This window comes from Oreochromis aureus, linkage group 14 (genome assembly GCF_013358895.1).
Source record: "Oreochromis aureus strain Israel breed Guangdong linkage group 14, ZZ_aureus, whole genome shotgun sequence".
Classification (NCBI taxonomy): domain Eukaryota; kingdom Metazoa; phylum Chordata; class Actinopteri; order Cichliformes; family Cichlidae; genus Oreochromis; species Oreochromis aureus.
In genome coordinates, this window is record NC_052955.1 from 14,982,075 (window position 1) to 14,998,881 (window position 16,807).

At 47.7% G+C, this 16,807-nt stretch overlaps 1 protein-coding gene across 1 annotated transcript; it reads right to left on the bottom strand.

Moving 5' to 3' along the window:
- Positions 1-259: 259 nt before the first annotated feature.
- Positions 260-4,821, bottom strand: LOC116328925 (extracellular calcium-sensing receptor-like). Its single transcript, XM_039622354.1, has 11 exons — positions 4,702-4,821; positions 4,272-4,345; positions 4,014-4,150; positions 3,406-3,700; positions 3,212-3,298; positions 2,861-3,130; positions 2,438-2,647; positions 2,073-2,348; positions 1,484-1,711; positions 1,274-1,397; positions 260-1,170 (listed from the first exon to the last, which is right to left on the bottom strand). The coding sequence occupies exons 2-11, from the start codon at positions 4,278-4,280 to the stop codon at positions 260-262; spliced, it is 2,547 nt and encodes an 848-aa protein (XP_039478288.1). The 5' UTR covers positions 4,281-4,345; positions 4,702-4,821.
- Between the last annotated feature and the right edge of the window lie 11,986 nt (positions 4,822-16,807).

The following is a 16,807-nucleotide window of genomic DNA, read 5'->3' on the forward strand; positions in this document are numbered from 1 at the left end:
TTTATTTGAAAAATGGATTAAAGCTTCTTTGTATCAACTATTTCTGTTGCCGATACTTTGAAATTCATATAAGAGTATTATAAACCCTGGCCAATATATTTCTGAATACACATCAGAGAGGCACAGACATTAGAAAGGCAAGATATACAAGTATGAGCAATATGAGTCTTGCATGAATCTAATTATTTATATATTCATGCTCTATTAATTTATATGTATTTATTTTCATGCATGTATTTTAATTTATGTGGATCAATTTTTACAATTCAGCACCACGACCCATTACGGCCTTTTTTGTGTTGATCTCCGGTCTCAACAGGATTATGTAACATTTGGGTCCAAACAGTGTGATCAAGAGTCCAAAACTTGAGGCCAGGATGGCAAATACCTCCACTGCATCTGCATAATTTCCCGGTGAGCTGATATAGACAGGAACAAAGGCCACCCACACAGCACAGAAGATCAGCATGCCGAATGTGATGAGCTTGGCCTCATTAAAACTATCAGGGAGATTCCTTACTAGGAATGCAATTAGAAAACTGAGGACAGCCAACATGCCAATATAACCCAATAACACCGCAAAACCAACAGTGGACCCAACTGTACATTCATAAACAATCTTATCATTTTGGTATTGGGTGTTTTTATGTGGAGTTGGAGAAGCAGAAACAAGCCAGGCAGTGCAAATGGCTGCTTGAATTGATGTAAGGCACAGAACTGTTCCTCTCTGCTGCATAGCACCAAACCACTTCAGACTGGTTCCCCCTCCTGGCTTGGAGACTTTGAACACAGCCAGAACAACCATGGTTTTTACCAGGATGCATGAGACACAAAGCACAAAGCTTATCCCAAATGCTGCATGCCTGAGTTGGCATGTCCACATCCTGGGTCGTCCGATGAACAACAGTGAACACAGAAAACATAACTTGAGTGACAGTAATACCTGGAAACTAAGTTCTGAATTGTTGGCACGTACTATGGGTGTTCTGCGATGGTAGATAAAGATCCCTAGAACAACAGTACATATAAATGTGCCCAGTAATGAGGCTGCTGTCAAACAAATACCCAGAGGCTCAAAGTAAGAGAGGAACTCTGTCTTCTTGGGAACACAGTGGTCACGTTGGGGGTTTGACCAAAAATCCTCTGGACAACTGGTGCATTCCAAGGAGTCTGATAAATAGGAAAAAGATGAAGAAAGGGGAGGATGGTAAAATGCATATTATAGTTAATATGAATTAAGTTAAATATGGCATGTTGAAAGATAAATACTTACTTCTCTTATTAGTGATTTTTCCCTCAGAACAAGGGATGCAGTCAAAACAACATTTGGGTTCCCCCTTCTTTCTTACCATGTGGGTACCAGGAGGACAGCTCTCACTGCATACTGATCGAACTGGCTGTTGGACAAAATTAAATATTACCTACTAGAATGAAATTCACTGTACATGTGACAAAAGGTGAAGTCTGACAAGCCATGTATAACCTTTTTAGATTCAAAGTTCCAGAAGATTTTGTCTTCATCAAGTATGATTTCTTCAACTTTGAAAGCTGACCTCTTAACTTCACCCACATTCTGAACTTTAGTGCTTCCATCAGGGAGCCACAACCAGTTCATCACATCATAAATTGGCACCACATCACCATTTTCATCAAATGACACTTGATCACCAAATGGAGTGGAGAAATTTACCCTTTCCAAGTAATAAAGAAGCTGTTAAAAATGATAAATTAATAAATTAGAAAAGTAATATATAAGAAATAGATTTCAAAGTACAGGCAAATTAAATCTTGCACTTGTTATACCTGTACATATAAATGCATTAAAATCCAATTCTAAGTTAAACACGGACATCTCTAATTGCCATATATATGCATATCAGTTAATGTGCTCTAATATAAATAACATTAATACTACTTTCACTCAATATGAAAAATCCAATTAGTTCACTTCAGCTTTTTTATACTTAATCTTATTGGATTTTTTTTTTTTATCCTACAGGGTGCATCTTGTTCTGAAATTAATTATAGAACAAATGATTTACTCATAGATGAAGTATAAACTAATATCACACCTGCCATGGCTCCAGTGATTGCAAAGTGGCACAGCTGTGCCCACTGAAAGGCCCTCTTCTTGGCTTGCACTGCAGCATGTCATCAAGGGCATATGCCAGAGCATAAACAGCTTTGTACACATTGTACTCAGGCCGGAGGTTGGAAACATCCAAGAACTTAGTATTCACATTTTCTAGATCTTCCTTTCCAGTGCATATTGCACCTCCACCTTCCAGCCAGCCTGCTGGAGCTGGAGCAAATCTGCACTGAAATGTGAATTCCCAGAACTGATTCACCTGAAATATGTTATTGCCGAATTTTTATTTTGTGCTTTGTTTTAATATTGACAACAAAAAACTACCATAGTAAAATTTTAAACTCTCACCATGCTATTTCCATAGTTATTATTGTGATGTAGGTCAGGACGTATTTGTAATAGGAATTCCCTGAGCCCTGGTATTTCTCCTCGGCGAATAGCAATACCCAGTGTACCACCCAGGTATGGCATGAACTTAGGTGTTTGGAGCACAGCACCTGTTGCTGTCCAGCCTTCACTGGCCAACCACTGTAGGCCTGTTACATTCTGCTTGGCTACCTGTGCATTATATTTTACCAAATGTAAAAAGTGATCATTTCACAAATACTTTGGTGACATTAACATATGACTGAAGTATTTCCTTATGTTAAAACTTATTCTATATCATTTGTGTTCTGTATTCATTCAAATAAAAATGTAATACATCTTTTACACAGTGTAGAGATGCAGATTTTTATACCAAGAAACAATCAAATTCTTTTAAAACTGCACCTCCTCCATAAGGTTTATCATGTGACTCAAATGTACAAAGGCAATGACCACTCGAGCTGTTGATTGTTTCATCACATCCACAATCCTCCTGAGTTCATCAGTGTCTTTGTCCCAGGGTAAAACTTCAACGTAGGCAAGGCAACCTTCACCAGACAAACTGAGCTCGGATTGTAAGGATCTGGCTGCATGAAGTCCATAATCATCGTCAGTGATGAGCAAACCTGCCCAAGTCCAGCCAAAATGTTTTAGGATCTGAATCATAGCACGTACCTAAGTGAATACAGATTAAAACATGAGTGCTGCTCATCAGCTGGTATTGACTTTTTGTACTTGTCCTGATTGATTTTTAACCTGGAAAGCATCACTTGGGATCGTCCTAAAGAAGGATGGATACTTTTGACGGTCACTCAAACAGGAACATGTGGCAAAATAACTCACCTGTGAAAACCACAGACAATATATATCGTACATTTTTTTTGACATTAAATTTACAGTTAAATCAATATAACCATAAATAATATTTGATGGTTAAACTGAAAACTTACCATGGGTACTCTGTACAAACCTAAGATGCTGGAGATGGCAATAGAACGTGTAGAGGAAGTTTCACCCACGATCGCTAGAACTGGAGGTTTTCCAACACATGTATTATGTAATATAATTTGTTCCTCTTGACCACTGGCTAATGACAATGCTCCTCGGAATCCAATTCCAAGTTCAGCACAGTTGTCATAAAGAGTGTATCCCACAGTCACATTAGGTAACAAGCTGGAGTTGTTGTTGATCTCATCAATAGCAAAAGCCATGGTTTGTGCTTGCCTAAACCCCTGAACATAGAAACTAACAAAAAACATTTTGATTTGAAAAATACATCAGGATAATTAGAAAACATGTTGCAAAGATATTCAGTTTCCTTAATTGTTTGTATGAGTAACAACAATTAAAGGGATATTTTAACTAAAAAATAATCAAGAAGAAGCTTCATTCAATATGCGTTACTCTGAGCTTCGGTAAAGAAAACAAAGTAGATTTACGTTAGACATAACATTTATATTTAAATTAGCATTAGGTTTGTCCCTGTTCTCTCTTTTTTTGTTGTTTCCCTGTCATATTTACCTTGTTTTACTTCCCTATTTCACCATGTCATACTTACCCATGGCAAGAAGGCTGTTGTGGCTCTGAGGCAAAAGACAGGTCAGGAACACTTGAGAAAAAGTGGACTGGAAACAATCCCCCCAGGATGACATCTCCAGTCTTGTGCATTATGTTTAGATGAAATTGCCCCTGTAGCTGACATGAGGAGGTAAACACAGAAGAGGACATAGCATAACAAAAGTAGGAATACAGTAAAATGAACAAGAGCAAATAGCTTGGTAAAAATGAGCTCATGACAGCTTTCAGATTTTCTGACCTTAGTCATTCCATTTTATTGCATTGCCATTGCCTTTTATTGACATGCTGTGTTGATGAATCCTGCACACCGCCCTTCAGTGAAAAACAAGAAGAAAGGGCAGGGCCTAAACACTGATCAGATATTACTTTTGTATCCAGGCAGATTTAGGTAAGATTAGGCAGATTTGAGTGTATTACATATCAAGATGACCTCAAGCTCACAAAAAGTAAATTTTTTTGTCTCTGTTTTCATTTTTGTTAAATATTATTCTGTTTTTGTCACGGGGTGCCGAGGTAGGCCGTGTGTAAATATAAATGGACCCAAGATGCAGACTGCTAAGTGGTGAGCGAGCTTTATTAACCAAAGAGTGACACAAACGGAGATAAGGTGGACAAAAAACCAAAACCTAAGAGTAAACTAAACTGGGAAAAGCTAAGCAAAAACAAACCTGATACATGAAACGGAGATGCAGGGAGAACACACGAGAACATGGAGGGTAACAACGCAGACGAACCAGCAACTAACAGAGGCAGACACGAGGTTAAAATACACAGAAGGATAACGAGGGAATGAGACACAAAAGGAGGGCACAGCTGGAAGTAATCAGACCCGACGAGACAGGGGAAAAGTAAACTGAACACACTGAAAACAGACACGGACCTTCAAAGTAAAACAGGAAACACATACACGTAATGACACAACACACACCAACTTAAGAGTACAAACACCCAAGATAACCAAAACCACAGAATAATAATAAACTAAAACATAAACACGGAGTCACGGACTTCGGATCATGACAGGACCCCCCCTCAAAGGCTGGCTCCAGACAGCCCAACAAGAAACAAAACAACCAGAAAAACAGAAAACAACCCGACCAGGGTGGGCGGAGGGGGTCCAGGACGGAGGGCCCGAGGCAAAACAAAACAGGAGCACCAGAAAGCCAAAAAACAAAAACAAAACACGAGTCCGAAACCCAAAGAAAAGAAACACACCCGAGCACAAGAACACAAAGTCCAAAGCAGAACAGTTCAGGGGGCCGGCCCCGGGGGCCGGCCGTGCGGAAGGGCGCGGCGCCGATGTGGGCACAGTTCAGGGGGTCGGCCGTGGGGACGGCAGCGGTGGCGACGTGGACACAGTTCAGGGGGCCGGCCGTGCGGAAGGCAACGGCGGCGACTCAGGCAAAGGGCGTCCGGGGGCCGGCTGTGCGGAAGGCAACGGCGGCAATTCAGGCAAAGGTGGTCCGGGGGCCGCCCACGACGGCGATGGCGCCTGGCCAGTGGCCTGGAAAGTGGCCAGTTAGCTGCAGACCCAGACTGGGCAGGACCAGGCGACGCTGAAGGCGAAGACACGGAGGCTGGGCCAGACGAGGCTGAAGGCACGGAGGCTGGGCCAGACGAGGCTGGGCCAGACGACGCAGAAGCAGAAGCTGCAGCTGCAGCTGGCGTGGATGATGCGGCTGCAGCTGGTGTGGATGATGCGGCTGCAGCTGGCGTGGATGATGCGGCTGCAGCTGGCGTGGATGAAGCGGCTGCAGCTGGCGTGGAAGAAGCGGCTGCAGCTGGCGTGGAAGAAGCGGCTGCAGCTGGCGTGGAAGAAGCGGCTGCAGGTGACGGCGTGGAAGCCGGAGACGGAAGCGCAGCTGGCGGCGGCGTGGAAGCCGGAGACGGAGGCGCTGCAGCTGGCGGCGGCGTGGAAGCCGGAGACGGAGGCGCTGCAGCTGGCGGCGGCGTGGAAGCCGGAGACGGAGGCGCTGCAGCTGGCGGCGGCGTGGAAGCCGGAGACGGAGGCGCTGCAGGCGGCGGCGGCGTGAAGCCGGAGACGGAGGCGCTGCAGGCGGCGGCGGCGTGGAAGCCGGAGACGGAGGCGCTGCAGGCGGCGGCGGCGTGGAAGCCGGAGACGGAGGCGCTGCAGGCGGCGGCGGCGTGGAAGCCGGAGACGGAGGCGCTGCAGGCGGCGGCGGCGTGGAAGCCGGAGACGGAGGCGCTGCAGGCGGTGGCGTGGAAGCCGGAGACGGAGGCGCTGCAGGCGGCGGCGTGGAAGCCGGAGACGGAGGCGCTGCAGGCGATGACGTGGATGGTCGAGACGGAGGCGCTGCAGGCGACGGCGTGGAAGCCCGAGACGGAGGCGCTGCAGGCGACGGCGTGGAAGCCCGAGACGGAGGCGCTGCAGGCGACGGCGTGGAAGCCCGAGACGGAGGCGCTGCAGGGTGGACGGATCCCTTGGATCCTCCAGCGACGACAGGAAGCAAAGGCCGGAGCGGTCCTTCGGACCCTCCAGCGGAGACACGAGGCAAAGGCCGGAGCGGTCCTTCGGACCCTCCAGCGACGACAGGAAACAAAGGCCGGAGCGGTCCTTCGGACCCTCCAGCGGAGACACGAGGCAAAGGCCGGAGCGGTCCTTCGGACCCTCCAGCGGAGACACGAGGCAAAGAGTCCACTAGCCGACATAAAGGCAGCTGGCAATGCACTGAGCACTGGCTTTGCCCAGGCAACACTGACACGGAGGAGTTCTCTGAGGGCTGCTTAATCTTCAGGGGTCCAGAAACAGCTGGGGGGTGAAACCTAGCTTCTGGGGAGGCCCTGGAGTGCATTACTTCGCCTGAAGCAGCTAAAGCGCAAGAATCTCCCTGGGTGGAACTTAGACTTTCTCCCTGCATAAAGTGAGTGTGTGAGACTGGTGACGGAATGAGCGACGGAGCTACGGGGGACACTGGAGCTACGGGGGGCACTGGAGCTACGGGGGGCACTGGAGCTACGGGGGGCACTGGAGCTACGGGGGGCACTGGAGCTACGGGGGGCACTGGAGCTACGGGGGGCACTGGAGCCTGAACTGAAAGGGGCACTGGAGCCTGAACTGAAAAAGTCACTGGAGCCTGAACTGAAAGTGGCACTGGAGCCTGAACTGAAAGTGGCACTGGAGCCTGAACTGAAAGTGGCACTGGAGCCTGAACTACAGGCGGCACAGGGGCCTAAACTACAGGCGGCACAGGGGCCTGAACTACAGGCGGCACAGGGGCCTGAGCTGCGGGTGAAACTGGGAGCACTGGAGACTGAGCTGCGGGTGAAACTGGGAGCACTGGAGACTGAGCTGCGGGTGAAACTGGGAGCACTGGAGACTGAGCTGCGGGTGAAACTGGGAGCACTGGAGACTGAGCTGCGGGTGAAACTGGGAGCACTGGAGACTGAGCTGCAGGTGAAACTGGGAGCACTGGAGACTGAGCTGCGGGTGAAACTGGGAGCACTGGAGACTGAGCTGCGGGTGAAACTGGGAGCACTGGAGACTGAGCTGCGGGTGAAACTGGGAGCACTGGAGACTGAGCTGCGGGTGAAACTGGGAGCACTGGAGACTGAGCTGCGGGTGAAACTGGGAGCACTGGAGACTGAGCTGCGGGTGAAACTGGGAGCACTGGAGACTGAGCTGCGGGTGAAACTGGGAGCACTGGAGACTGAGCTGCGGGTGAAACTGGGAGCACTGGAGACTGAGCTGCGAGTGAAACTGGGAGCACTGGAGACTGAGCTGCGGGTGAAACTGGGAGCACTGGAGACTGAGCTGCGGGTGAAACTGGGAGCACTGGAGACTGAGCTGACAGAGAGTGAGCAGCTGACACTGGAGACTGAGCTGACAAAGTGTGAGCAGCTGACACTGGAGACTGAGCTGACAAAGTGTGAGCAGCTGACACTGGAGACTGAGCTGACAAAGTGTGAGCAGCTGACACTGGAGACTGAGCTGACAGTGGCTGCTGGGCAGCTAACTGGGCTTGAAGCTGCTGAGCGGGTGAATAGCTGTTCACATTAGTATCTGCCACACAAAACACAGCCCCGGAATAAACAGTCACACAGTCCGAAAACGGAAAAGAGTCCTCACTCACCACAGCTGGCGAATTAGGAGTCCGCTCGTCCGGCTGTGGGGTGGCGCGCCGGTGGCGTGATCGCCGTTTCTTCCCCGCAGACGGCTCCGACGGGCCGGGCAAAACCACATCCGGCGGGTCGGGCAGCGAGGTAGTTGTGGCGGAAAAAAGGTGTGGCGTGAGGTGGAGAAAGGCCTGCATGGTCGGGGGAAGCGACTCCAATAGCCATGGCAGGCCGGAAAAGAGCCGTTGTAGCCGGCTTTCCACTGCGCGGCGAAGCTCTTCCGGGGGGTGTTCCAGCCACAGACTGAGAAGATTCTCCACATTATAAATGATGTCATCCTTAACCTCCTCAGACGGATTGCAAGCCGCTGGGTCCATGCTGGCTGGTTTGTTCTGTCACGGGGTGCCGAGGCAGGCCGTGTGTAAATATAAATGGACCCAAGATGCAGACTGCTAAGTGGTGAGCGAGCTTTATTAACCAAAGAGTGACACAAACGGAGATAAGGTGGACAAAAAACCAAAACCTAAGAGTAAACTAAACTGGGAAAAGCTAAGCAAAAACAAACCTGAAACATGAAACGGAGATGCAGGGAGAACACACGAGAACATGGAGGGTAACAACGCAGACGAACCAGCAACTAACAGAGGCAGACACGAGGTTAAAATACACAGAAGGATAACGAGGGAATGAGACACAAAAGGAGGGCACAGCTGGAAGTAATCAGACCCGACGAGACAGGGAAAAAGTAAACTGAACACACTGAAAACAGACACGGACCTTCAAAGTAAAACAGGAAACACATACACGTAATGACACAACACACACCAACTTAACACAGACTGGGGGACACAGAACATAGGAACATGAACCATGAAACAGAAGAGTACAAACACCCAAGATAACCAAAACCACAGAATAATAATAAACTAAAACATAAACACGGAGTCACGGACTCCGGATCATGACAGTTTTTCAATTGTGTAACAGAATAATGAATGTTGTGTTTGTTCAACCAACACACCAGGAGCAATATGTATTGCGGTGAGCTGGGAATTTTACAACAAAAGACCCACACAGAGGTTGAGCCTGCAGTTCTCTTCCAAGTCACGAGATTACACTAGCAGCTCCCAATATGCCATAATATCAAACTATAATTCATATTTAGCAATGTTCATGGTAAATATCTCAAAAGGCAATGTTTTTTTTTTTTTTTTTTAAACGGTCCAAATTTCAATAGTTTTTGACTGTAAAATTGTCATCATCAGAATATTTTTTTGTTTTTTTTAATAAAAATAATAATAATAATACATTTTATTAATAGGGCCCATTATAGACCCTCAAGGTCACCTAACAATAGCATAAAAATAAATAAATACATAAAAACATAAGGTAAATAAAAAGAACAGGCATTAAAGTGTAAAGGCAAGTATAAAAGCTAAACGAGGTAAAAATAGGTTAAGACAGAATCATAATGAAGGGTATGTAATTTTGAATAGATGGGTTTTAACACGCGATTTAAAAGTGGTGAGAGAGTTTGTAGTCCGAAGATCTGGTGGAAGTGCATTCCAAAGTCTTGGGGAAGAACAACCAAAGACTCTGCGTCCCATGGAAGTCAAGCGAGCAGTTTGAACAGACAGAAGGGAAGTTGAAGAAGCGGAGTGTACGAGGGGGTAAGTACATATGGAGAAGATCAGATATATGTGGGGGAGCAAGGTCACGAAGAGCTTTGAAAGTAAGAAGCAGGATCATGAAATTGAAACGGAGGTGAACTGGAAGCCAGTGGAGCTGTTTAAGAACAGGTGTTGTATGTTCAATTTATGGAGAGATTTATGAAGTAGACCACAGAGAAGAGAATTACAGTAATCTAAACAACATATGACAAGAGCATTGACAAGAATGGTGGTACTGTTTGGAGAGAGCGAAGGACGAAGGCAGTTAATATTACGAAAATGAAAATAGGAAGACTGACTGAGATTATTTATATGTGCCGTGAAAGAAAGAGTACTGTCAAGGATGACACCAAGACTCAGAACTTGAGGGGAAGGTGTGACAACAGAGTTTTCAATGGATAATGAAAGACTTCTGGTTGGAACTTTAGTCAGTTTTGATTTGGTGCCCATTAGAATAAATTCTGTTTTATTGCCATTAAGTTTAAGAAAGTTGTGAGTAAACCAGACCTTGATTTCACTTAAACAATCAGAAATAGATGTGGGTGGGATAGTAGCTGTAGGTTTGGAAGATAAGTAGAGCTGGGTGTCATCTGCATAGCAGGGAAATTGGATGTTATATTTCTTGAGTATATTACCTAGGGGTAGGAGATAGATAATAAAAAGTAAAGGACCCAGGACAGAGCCCTGGGGTGCACCGGAATTTACTGGAGCAGATAGTGATCTGTGAGTGCGTAATTGAGCAAACTGAATGGACAGAGAGATACGAGGTAAACCAGGCGAGTGCTGTACCATCGATGCCAATAGATGTGTCACGGCCGGGCAGCCAACTCAAGGATTAGGATGCACACACCACACGGAGGCTTGGAGGAACAGTGTAAAACAAGATTTTTGGCATGCAAAGATAACACACAAGGAAAAAATTGTAAAATGCAAAATCACAAAACATGACTAAAGGAGTTGCTCAAACTCATACACTAACGCAATGCTACAAAGTCAGGGGCTGAGAATTAACTATGGCAAGAAAGAAACTCAGAGTAACTAGATTCAGTACTAGAACTTGCTATTGGACACTATGAACAAGAGCTAAACTATGAAGCACTAAACATATTAGGGCAATCTCAGTAATTCACTCGATAGTCACGAAACATCATGAGACAAGAGTCACACTACGTGTGTGGTATCGGAGTCCAAAAACAGAGAGTCACTTCAGAAGGCTGGGGAATTTTCCAGTATAAGTAGTACTGGAAAATTCCCAGTGTAGTACTTATCCTGTACTGTTCAGGAAAAGTACTACACACTGGGAATTTTCCAGAGCAGGCACCATAAGCTGCGGGGTAGGAGGAGGGTTACAGAGCTTCGCTCACGGAGTCACTGAAACAAGGGAGAGCAGAGTCAGAGCGAGCCCCAAGCAGCAGTCCTGGGAGAAAAAACTATTTGCATTAATATTACTTTTGCAGGTGGAGGGGAGGCTGCTGATCAGCTGCAGGTGCGTGGGCCAAGGGCGGGAACCCAATCTGAGCTCCGCCCAGGCAGAGAAACAGGAGAGAGAGAGCAAGGCGAGAGAAAAGACAGAACAAAAACAAAAACATTTGTAGCCACACTGGGCTGGCCGGTCAGACACAGGGACCATGACAGTCCCCCCCCGGCGACCCACCGGGCTTACCTGGGGGTGCTGGCGGTGGAACTCCCGGAGCATTCCCTTATCCATGATAGCCGACCGGGGCACCCAGGAACATTCCTCTAGCCCGTAGCCCTCCTAATCAACCAGGTACTGAAATCCCCTACCCTGGCGTCGGGAGTCCATGATGCAGGTGATGTTGTAAACCAGCTGGCCATCCACGAGCCGGGGGGGCAGCGGGGGCCTGGAAGGAGGGCACAACGGGCTGGAGAGCACTGGCTTGACCTGAGAGACATGGAACACATCTTAAATACGCATATTGTGTGGCAGTTTCAGTCGGACGGAGGGAGGGTTGATTATAGCACTGATTTCAAATGAGTCAATAAAGTTGGGAGAGAGTCTCTTAGATTAGGCCCGTAAGGGCACGAATCGAGTGGAGAGCCATATCTTCTGCCCCACCACATACTCAGGGGCGGCTGTCTGGTGGCAATCTGTGAGTGCTTTATTATGGTCCTTGGTCCGGAGTAACACCACTCGAGTAGCTCGCCAGGCTCGACGGCACCTGTGGAGATGATGTTGGACAGATGGGACAGCATGCTCACCTTCAACCATGGGAAACAGAGGTGGTTGGTATCCTAAAGATGCTTCAAAGGGCAATACACCAGTAGCAGAGGACGTTTGACTGTTGTGAGCATACTCGATCCATGGCAGGTGTTCGCTCCAGATGGCCTGATTATGAGAGGCAACGCAGCAGAGGGCAGCCTCCAACTCTTGGTTAATGTGCTCCGTTTAGCGGTTACTTTGTGGGTGGAAGCCGGAGGAGAGGCTGACCTTGGCACCTCTGGCAGAGCAAAACTCCTTCCACACCCGCAACGTGAACTGAGGACCCCGATCCGAGACAATGTCCACAGGAATGCCCTGAAGCCGAAAAACATGTGGTGAGTAGTTGGGCCGTCTCCAGGGCCGTAGGGAGCTTTGGGAACGCTACGAAATGGGCAGCTTTGGAGAAGCGATCAACAATGGTTAATATTGTGGTGTTACCTGCAGATGGCGGCAGTCCAGTGATGAAATCCAGAGAAATGTGAGACCCAGGTAGGCCAGGCGTGGGAAGCGGCTGTAGACAACCAGACGGGGGTTGATTAGAGTGCTTATTTTGGGCACAAGTAGTGCAGGCGGTTACATACTCACTTGAGTCCTTGATGAGGGTGGGCAGGCAGAATTACCCTTGCAGGAACGATATGGTGCGGTTAACTCCAGGATGACAGGAAAAACAGGCAGTGTGGACCCACTAGAGCACTTGGGATCGGACAGCTGCTGGGACGAAGAGTCGATCAGGGGGGCCTGTTCCTGGATGAGCTCTTCGATCTCCCATGTAAAGGATCCGATCATGCAGAAAGCAGGTATGTTCTTCTGCTTATCCGGGGCCGGGTCGCGGGGGCAGCATCCCAAACAGAGAAGCCCAGAACTCCCTCTCTGCAGCCACCTCCTCCAGCTTGTCCGGGGGAACACCCAGGCATTCCCAGGCCAGCCGAGAGATATATCTCTCGAGTGTGTCCTGGTTCTGCCCCGGTGCCTCCTCCCAGTGGGGCATGCCTGGAGCACTTCACCCAAGAGGCGCCCAGGAGGCATCCTTGTCAGATGCCCGAACCACCTCAAATGGCTCCTTTCGATGCGGAGGAGCAGCGGCTCTACTCTGAGCCCCTCCCGAATGGTCGAACTTCTCACACCATCTCTAAGGGAGAGGCCAGCCACCCTTCGGAGGAAGCCCATCTCTGCTGCTTGTATCTTCGATCTCGTTCTTTCGGTCACTACCCACAGCTCGTGACCATAGGTAAAGGTTGGGACGTAGATCGACCAGTAAATTGAGAGCTTCACTTTTACACTCAGCTCTCTCTTCACCACAACATACCAGTACACCAATACATCTGTCGATCTCCCACTCCCTTCTCCCATCACTCGTGAACAAGACCCCAAGATACTTAAACTCCTCCACTTGGGGCAGGAACTAGACCCCTATGACAAGACCATTGAGGGAACAGTTCAGCCTGCCCGGGATAGTCCATGGGGCCCGGCCAGGCACAGCCCGAAAAAGGGACATGGGCCCATCTTCCTGCAGGCCCACCACCTGCAAGAGGCACCGTAGGGGTCGGGTGCATTGTGAGCCGGGTGGCGGCCAGGAGTGGAGGTCCCCGGCTACCAAGACTGGCAATTGGAACATGGAATGTCACGCTGGGACAGAGCGTCTGGTTTAACATTACGGGAGCATTGCAGTTCGCGATCTCCGATGTCATAATTCTTCTCAGCTGGGGAGAGACGACGGGAGAAAAAGGCACAGGGGTGGAGCTTACCTTCGAATCGTTGAGAAAGTACTGCTCCGACTCCTGATTCTGACACGTCCACCTCCACCATGAACTGTTGAGTGAGGTCTGGCTGGCGAAGGATGGGTGCAGTGGCAAACCGCTCCTTGAGACGGGTGAAGGCTTCTTGAGCCGGCTGGTCCCACTGAAATGACACCTTGGGTGATGTTAACCTGGTGAGAGGCAAAGTGATTTTACTGAAATCTCTGATGAACCATCTGTAAAAGTGAGCAAACCCAAGAAAGTGCTGAAGCTGCCGACGGTCGGGTGGTTTTGGAGTGTCCAGCACTGCTGGAACCTTTGCTGGGTCAGGCTGTAGATTATCTCGAGTGATGATGTAGCCCAGGAACACCACTGAATTCATGTGGAATTCACATTTCTCCCCTTCACAAAGAGCCTATTTTCCAGTAGGTGCTGAAGGAATTGTCTGACATGGACCTCATGTTCTGCTTTCGTTTTGGAGAAGATGAGAATGTCATCTAAGTAGACAAAACCACATTGATTAATGAAGTCCCTGAGCATATCATTTACCAGGGCTTGGAAAATGGCCGGGGCATTGGTCAGGGTGAACGGCATAACTAGGTACTCAAAATGACCCGGGTGAATGTTGAAAGCCATTTTTCACTCATCCCCCTCACAAATTCTCACCAGATGGAAGTGGGGCCCCAGGGAGGAGGTCAATCGCGCAGAGGGGGAAGTGAACGTGCCCTGTCCTTGCACTTCAGCCAAATCATGATACGCAGGAGGGACAGAGGTCAAATCCAGGGGTTCGGCTGGCTGAACAGACCTTTGTGGCATGGGCGGAGGACCTGCGGATGAAGGACCTGCGGACGAAGGACCTGCGGCCGAAGGCAATTCATATGGCAGTCCACACTCCACCCGGTTACGCTCTCTTTTCTCCAATCAATGGAAGGATTGTGTTGGGACAACCATGGATACCCTAATACAAGGGGCGTGAGGCGCTTGAAAAACGAAAAACTTGATGCGCTCAGAGTGGTTGCACGAGAGAGTGAGAGACAGAGGTTTGGTGATTTGGTTTATGTCTGACAGACATTGCCCAAATAATGCTGTAACAGCGAGTGGATTAGGCAAAGTGTCGAGTGTGATGTTTAACCTTTTTGCAAACGCTGCGTCGATGAAACTTTGCTCAGCGCCTGAATCTACCAGTGCTTGCAGAGAATGGGTGACATTCTGGACGGTAAGTTTCGCAAGCCAGCAGGCGATCATCTATCCAGATTCACAATGACATGATCACATCTAAAGAGGAAGGCAATTCACGTATCATCAGTTCATCCTTTACCTCCTCACTCACATTGTTTAGCAGTGCACTCTTTAATGCCTTTTGCCCCCACCCTGTCTGTGTCGCCAGTGTCCAAAAGTCAACAGAGAAATCAGCCATGCTCCGCTTACCTTGCTTCAAGTTCATTAGGTGGGGTCCGGCTGCCGCTGCAGTAGAACCCTTATCAAAAACACTCCGAAACTGAGACAAAAAATCGTCATAGGTACTTTCAGGATTAGCGCACAGCCAGAGCACAATCCCGCAGTAGCTGGACAAAATACGAAATCTTAATCCCATCATTACAAAAACATGCAGCTGCTGGCGAAACTGAAGCAAGCACTGTGTAAGAAACCCTGCATACTTCCCCACATCCCCTGAAAACACTTCTGGAGTGGGGAGACGAAAATCACTCACACTCACGCTCACGGAGTCCAGGGGTCACAATGCAGGCAGATCCAGAATGATGAAGATCCACAATGAAGGGACCCTGCAGTGAAACAAAACTGAACCTCCGAGTGTGCGCCTGTGGACTCAGTCTGACTACCTGTTGAAGGTGGCTAACATGGCTAACACTAGCATCACCGCATGTAGCCCCGTTATTTTAAGATCATCTTAGCTTATGAAAACTTTACGTTGCAGTAGTAAAAGCTAGGTATGTTTTTGTAACCTACTGTGCTCTTCAAAAATAAAGCTTGAAGCAGACTATTAGAACCAGCCCTGTTACATTTATAGTGTTAGAGCAATGGCTGCACCCTACAGTCGTTAAACTCATGATTAAAATGCTGACAGTAAACAGGTCAGTCCAGATGTTACCACATTACTTTCTGATACCTAGAGTTAAAAGAACTGAGACAGAGTGATTAAAATAATAGCTGTCAGTTCTCTCATTCCTTATATTATCTCCAGTCTTAGCAGAGGGCAGTGATATTACTGATTTATTTTTGATTTATTTTGATTGTTTTTTGGATGTTTCTCCCACTAAAAAGGTATGTCTGAATGAACAGAATCTTAAGATTTCGTTACATGGATGATCAAGCTGTAACAACCCTTATTGTGTTATAGCACCACTGGGGGGGGTGCCCTACTATTGTAGTAGTTGGGGGAGTCTCCTAGTGGGTGTGTGAGTATAGCGTAGCAGCCACTACATGCTGCTCGTGTTATGTTCTCAGGAGAAACCTTACCGTTGTAACGGGCTGGCGCCGGCGACTACCGATCCCCGCACATGTATGTACAGACAGAGTAGAGCCATGGAGACCTGGCTTGTATGGCCTTATGTTGCTGACAACGAATAAAGGTCTGTTGTTTAATTTAACTGACTGGCTTCGAGTTATGCGGCAAACCTCCACACCACACGCTCGTTGGACCTGCTAGCTGCTCCTTCCTCGCCAGACTGTTGTTTCATACATCAAGACACTATTCATTTAAGTTCATAAGCGTATGCACACATTTTTGGCCTCTTATCACTTAAATTCCTGAATCATAAATCAGGAACTGCACACCTAGTCATCAAACGTTTGGTAAATTAGCATGAGTACTGTAAAGTTTTGTAGGATCCTGTTAAAAATCACACAAGTGTCACACCACATCTGGCATGTATAGTTCAATTTTGTAAAGTACATTGTTGGAATTATAAACTATATATTCCAGTAATCAACTTATCAGTAATTTTTGAGGAAATGGATGTCACTGATAAATCAGTGGTGATTCACCTGCAAGTGTTTTTAACAAACTTTGTTATTTGTAGAATTCATCAGCAGCTGTGGAGGGACGTATTTG

Excerpts from the sequence above, each read along its gene's own strand:
- LOC116328925 (XM_039622354.1), bottom strand. Across the intron at positions 2,648-2,860 it reads TGATAAACCTTATGGAGGAG|GTAGCCAAGCAGAATGTAAC; the intron begins GTGCAGTTTTAA and ends TATAATGCACAG. Across the intron at positions 1,171-1,273 it reads AAAAATCACTAATAAGAGAA|ACTCCTTGGAATGCACCAGT; the intron begins GTAAGTATTTAT and ends CCTATTTATCAG.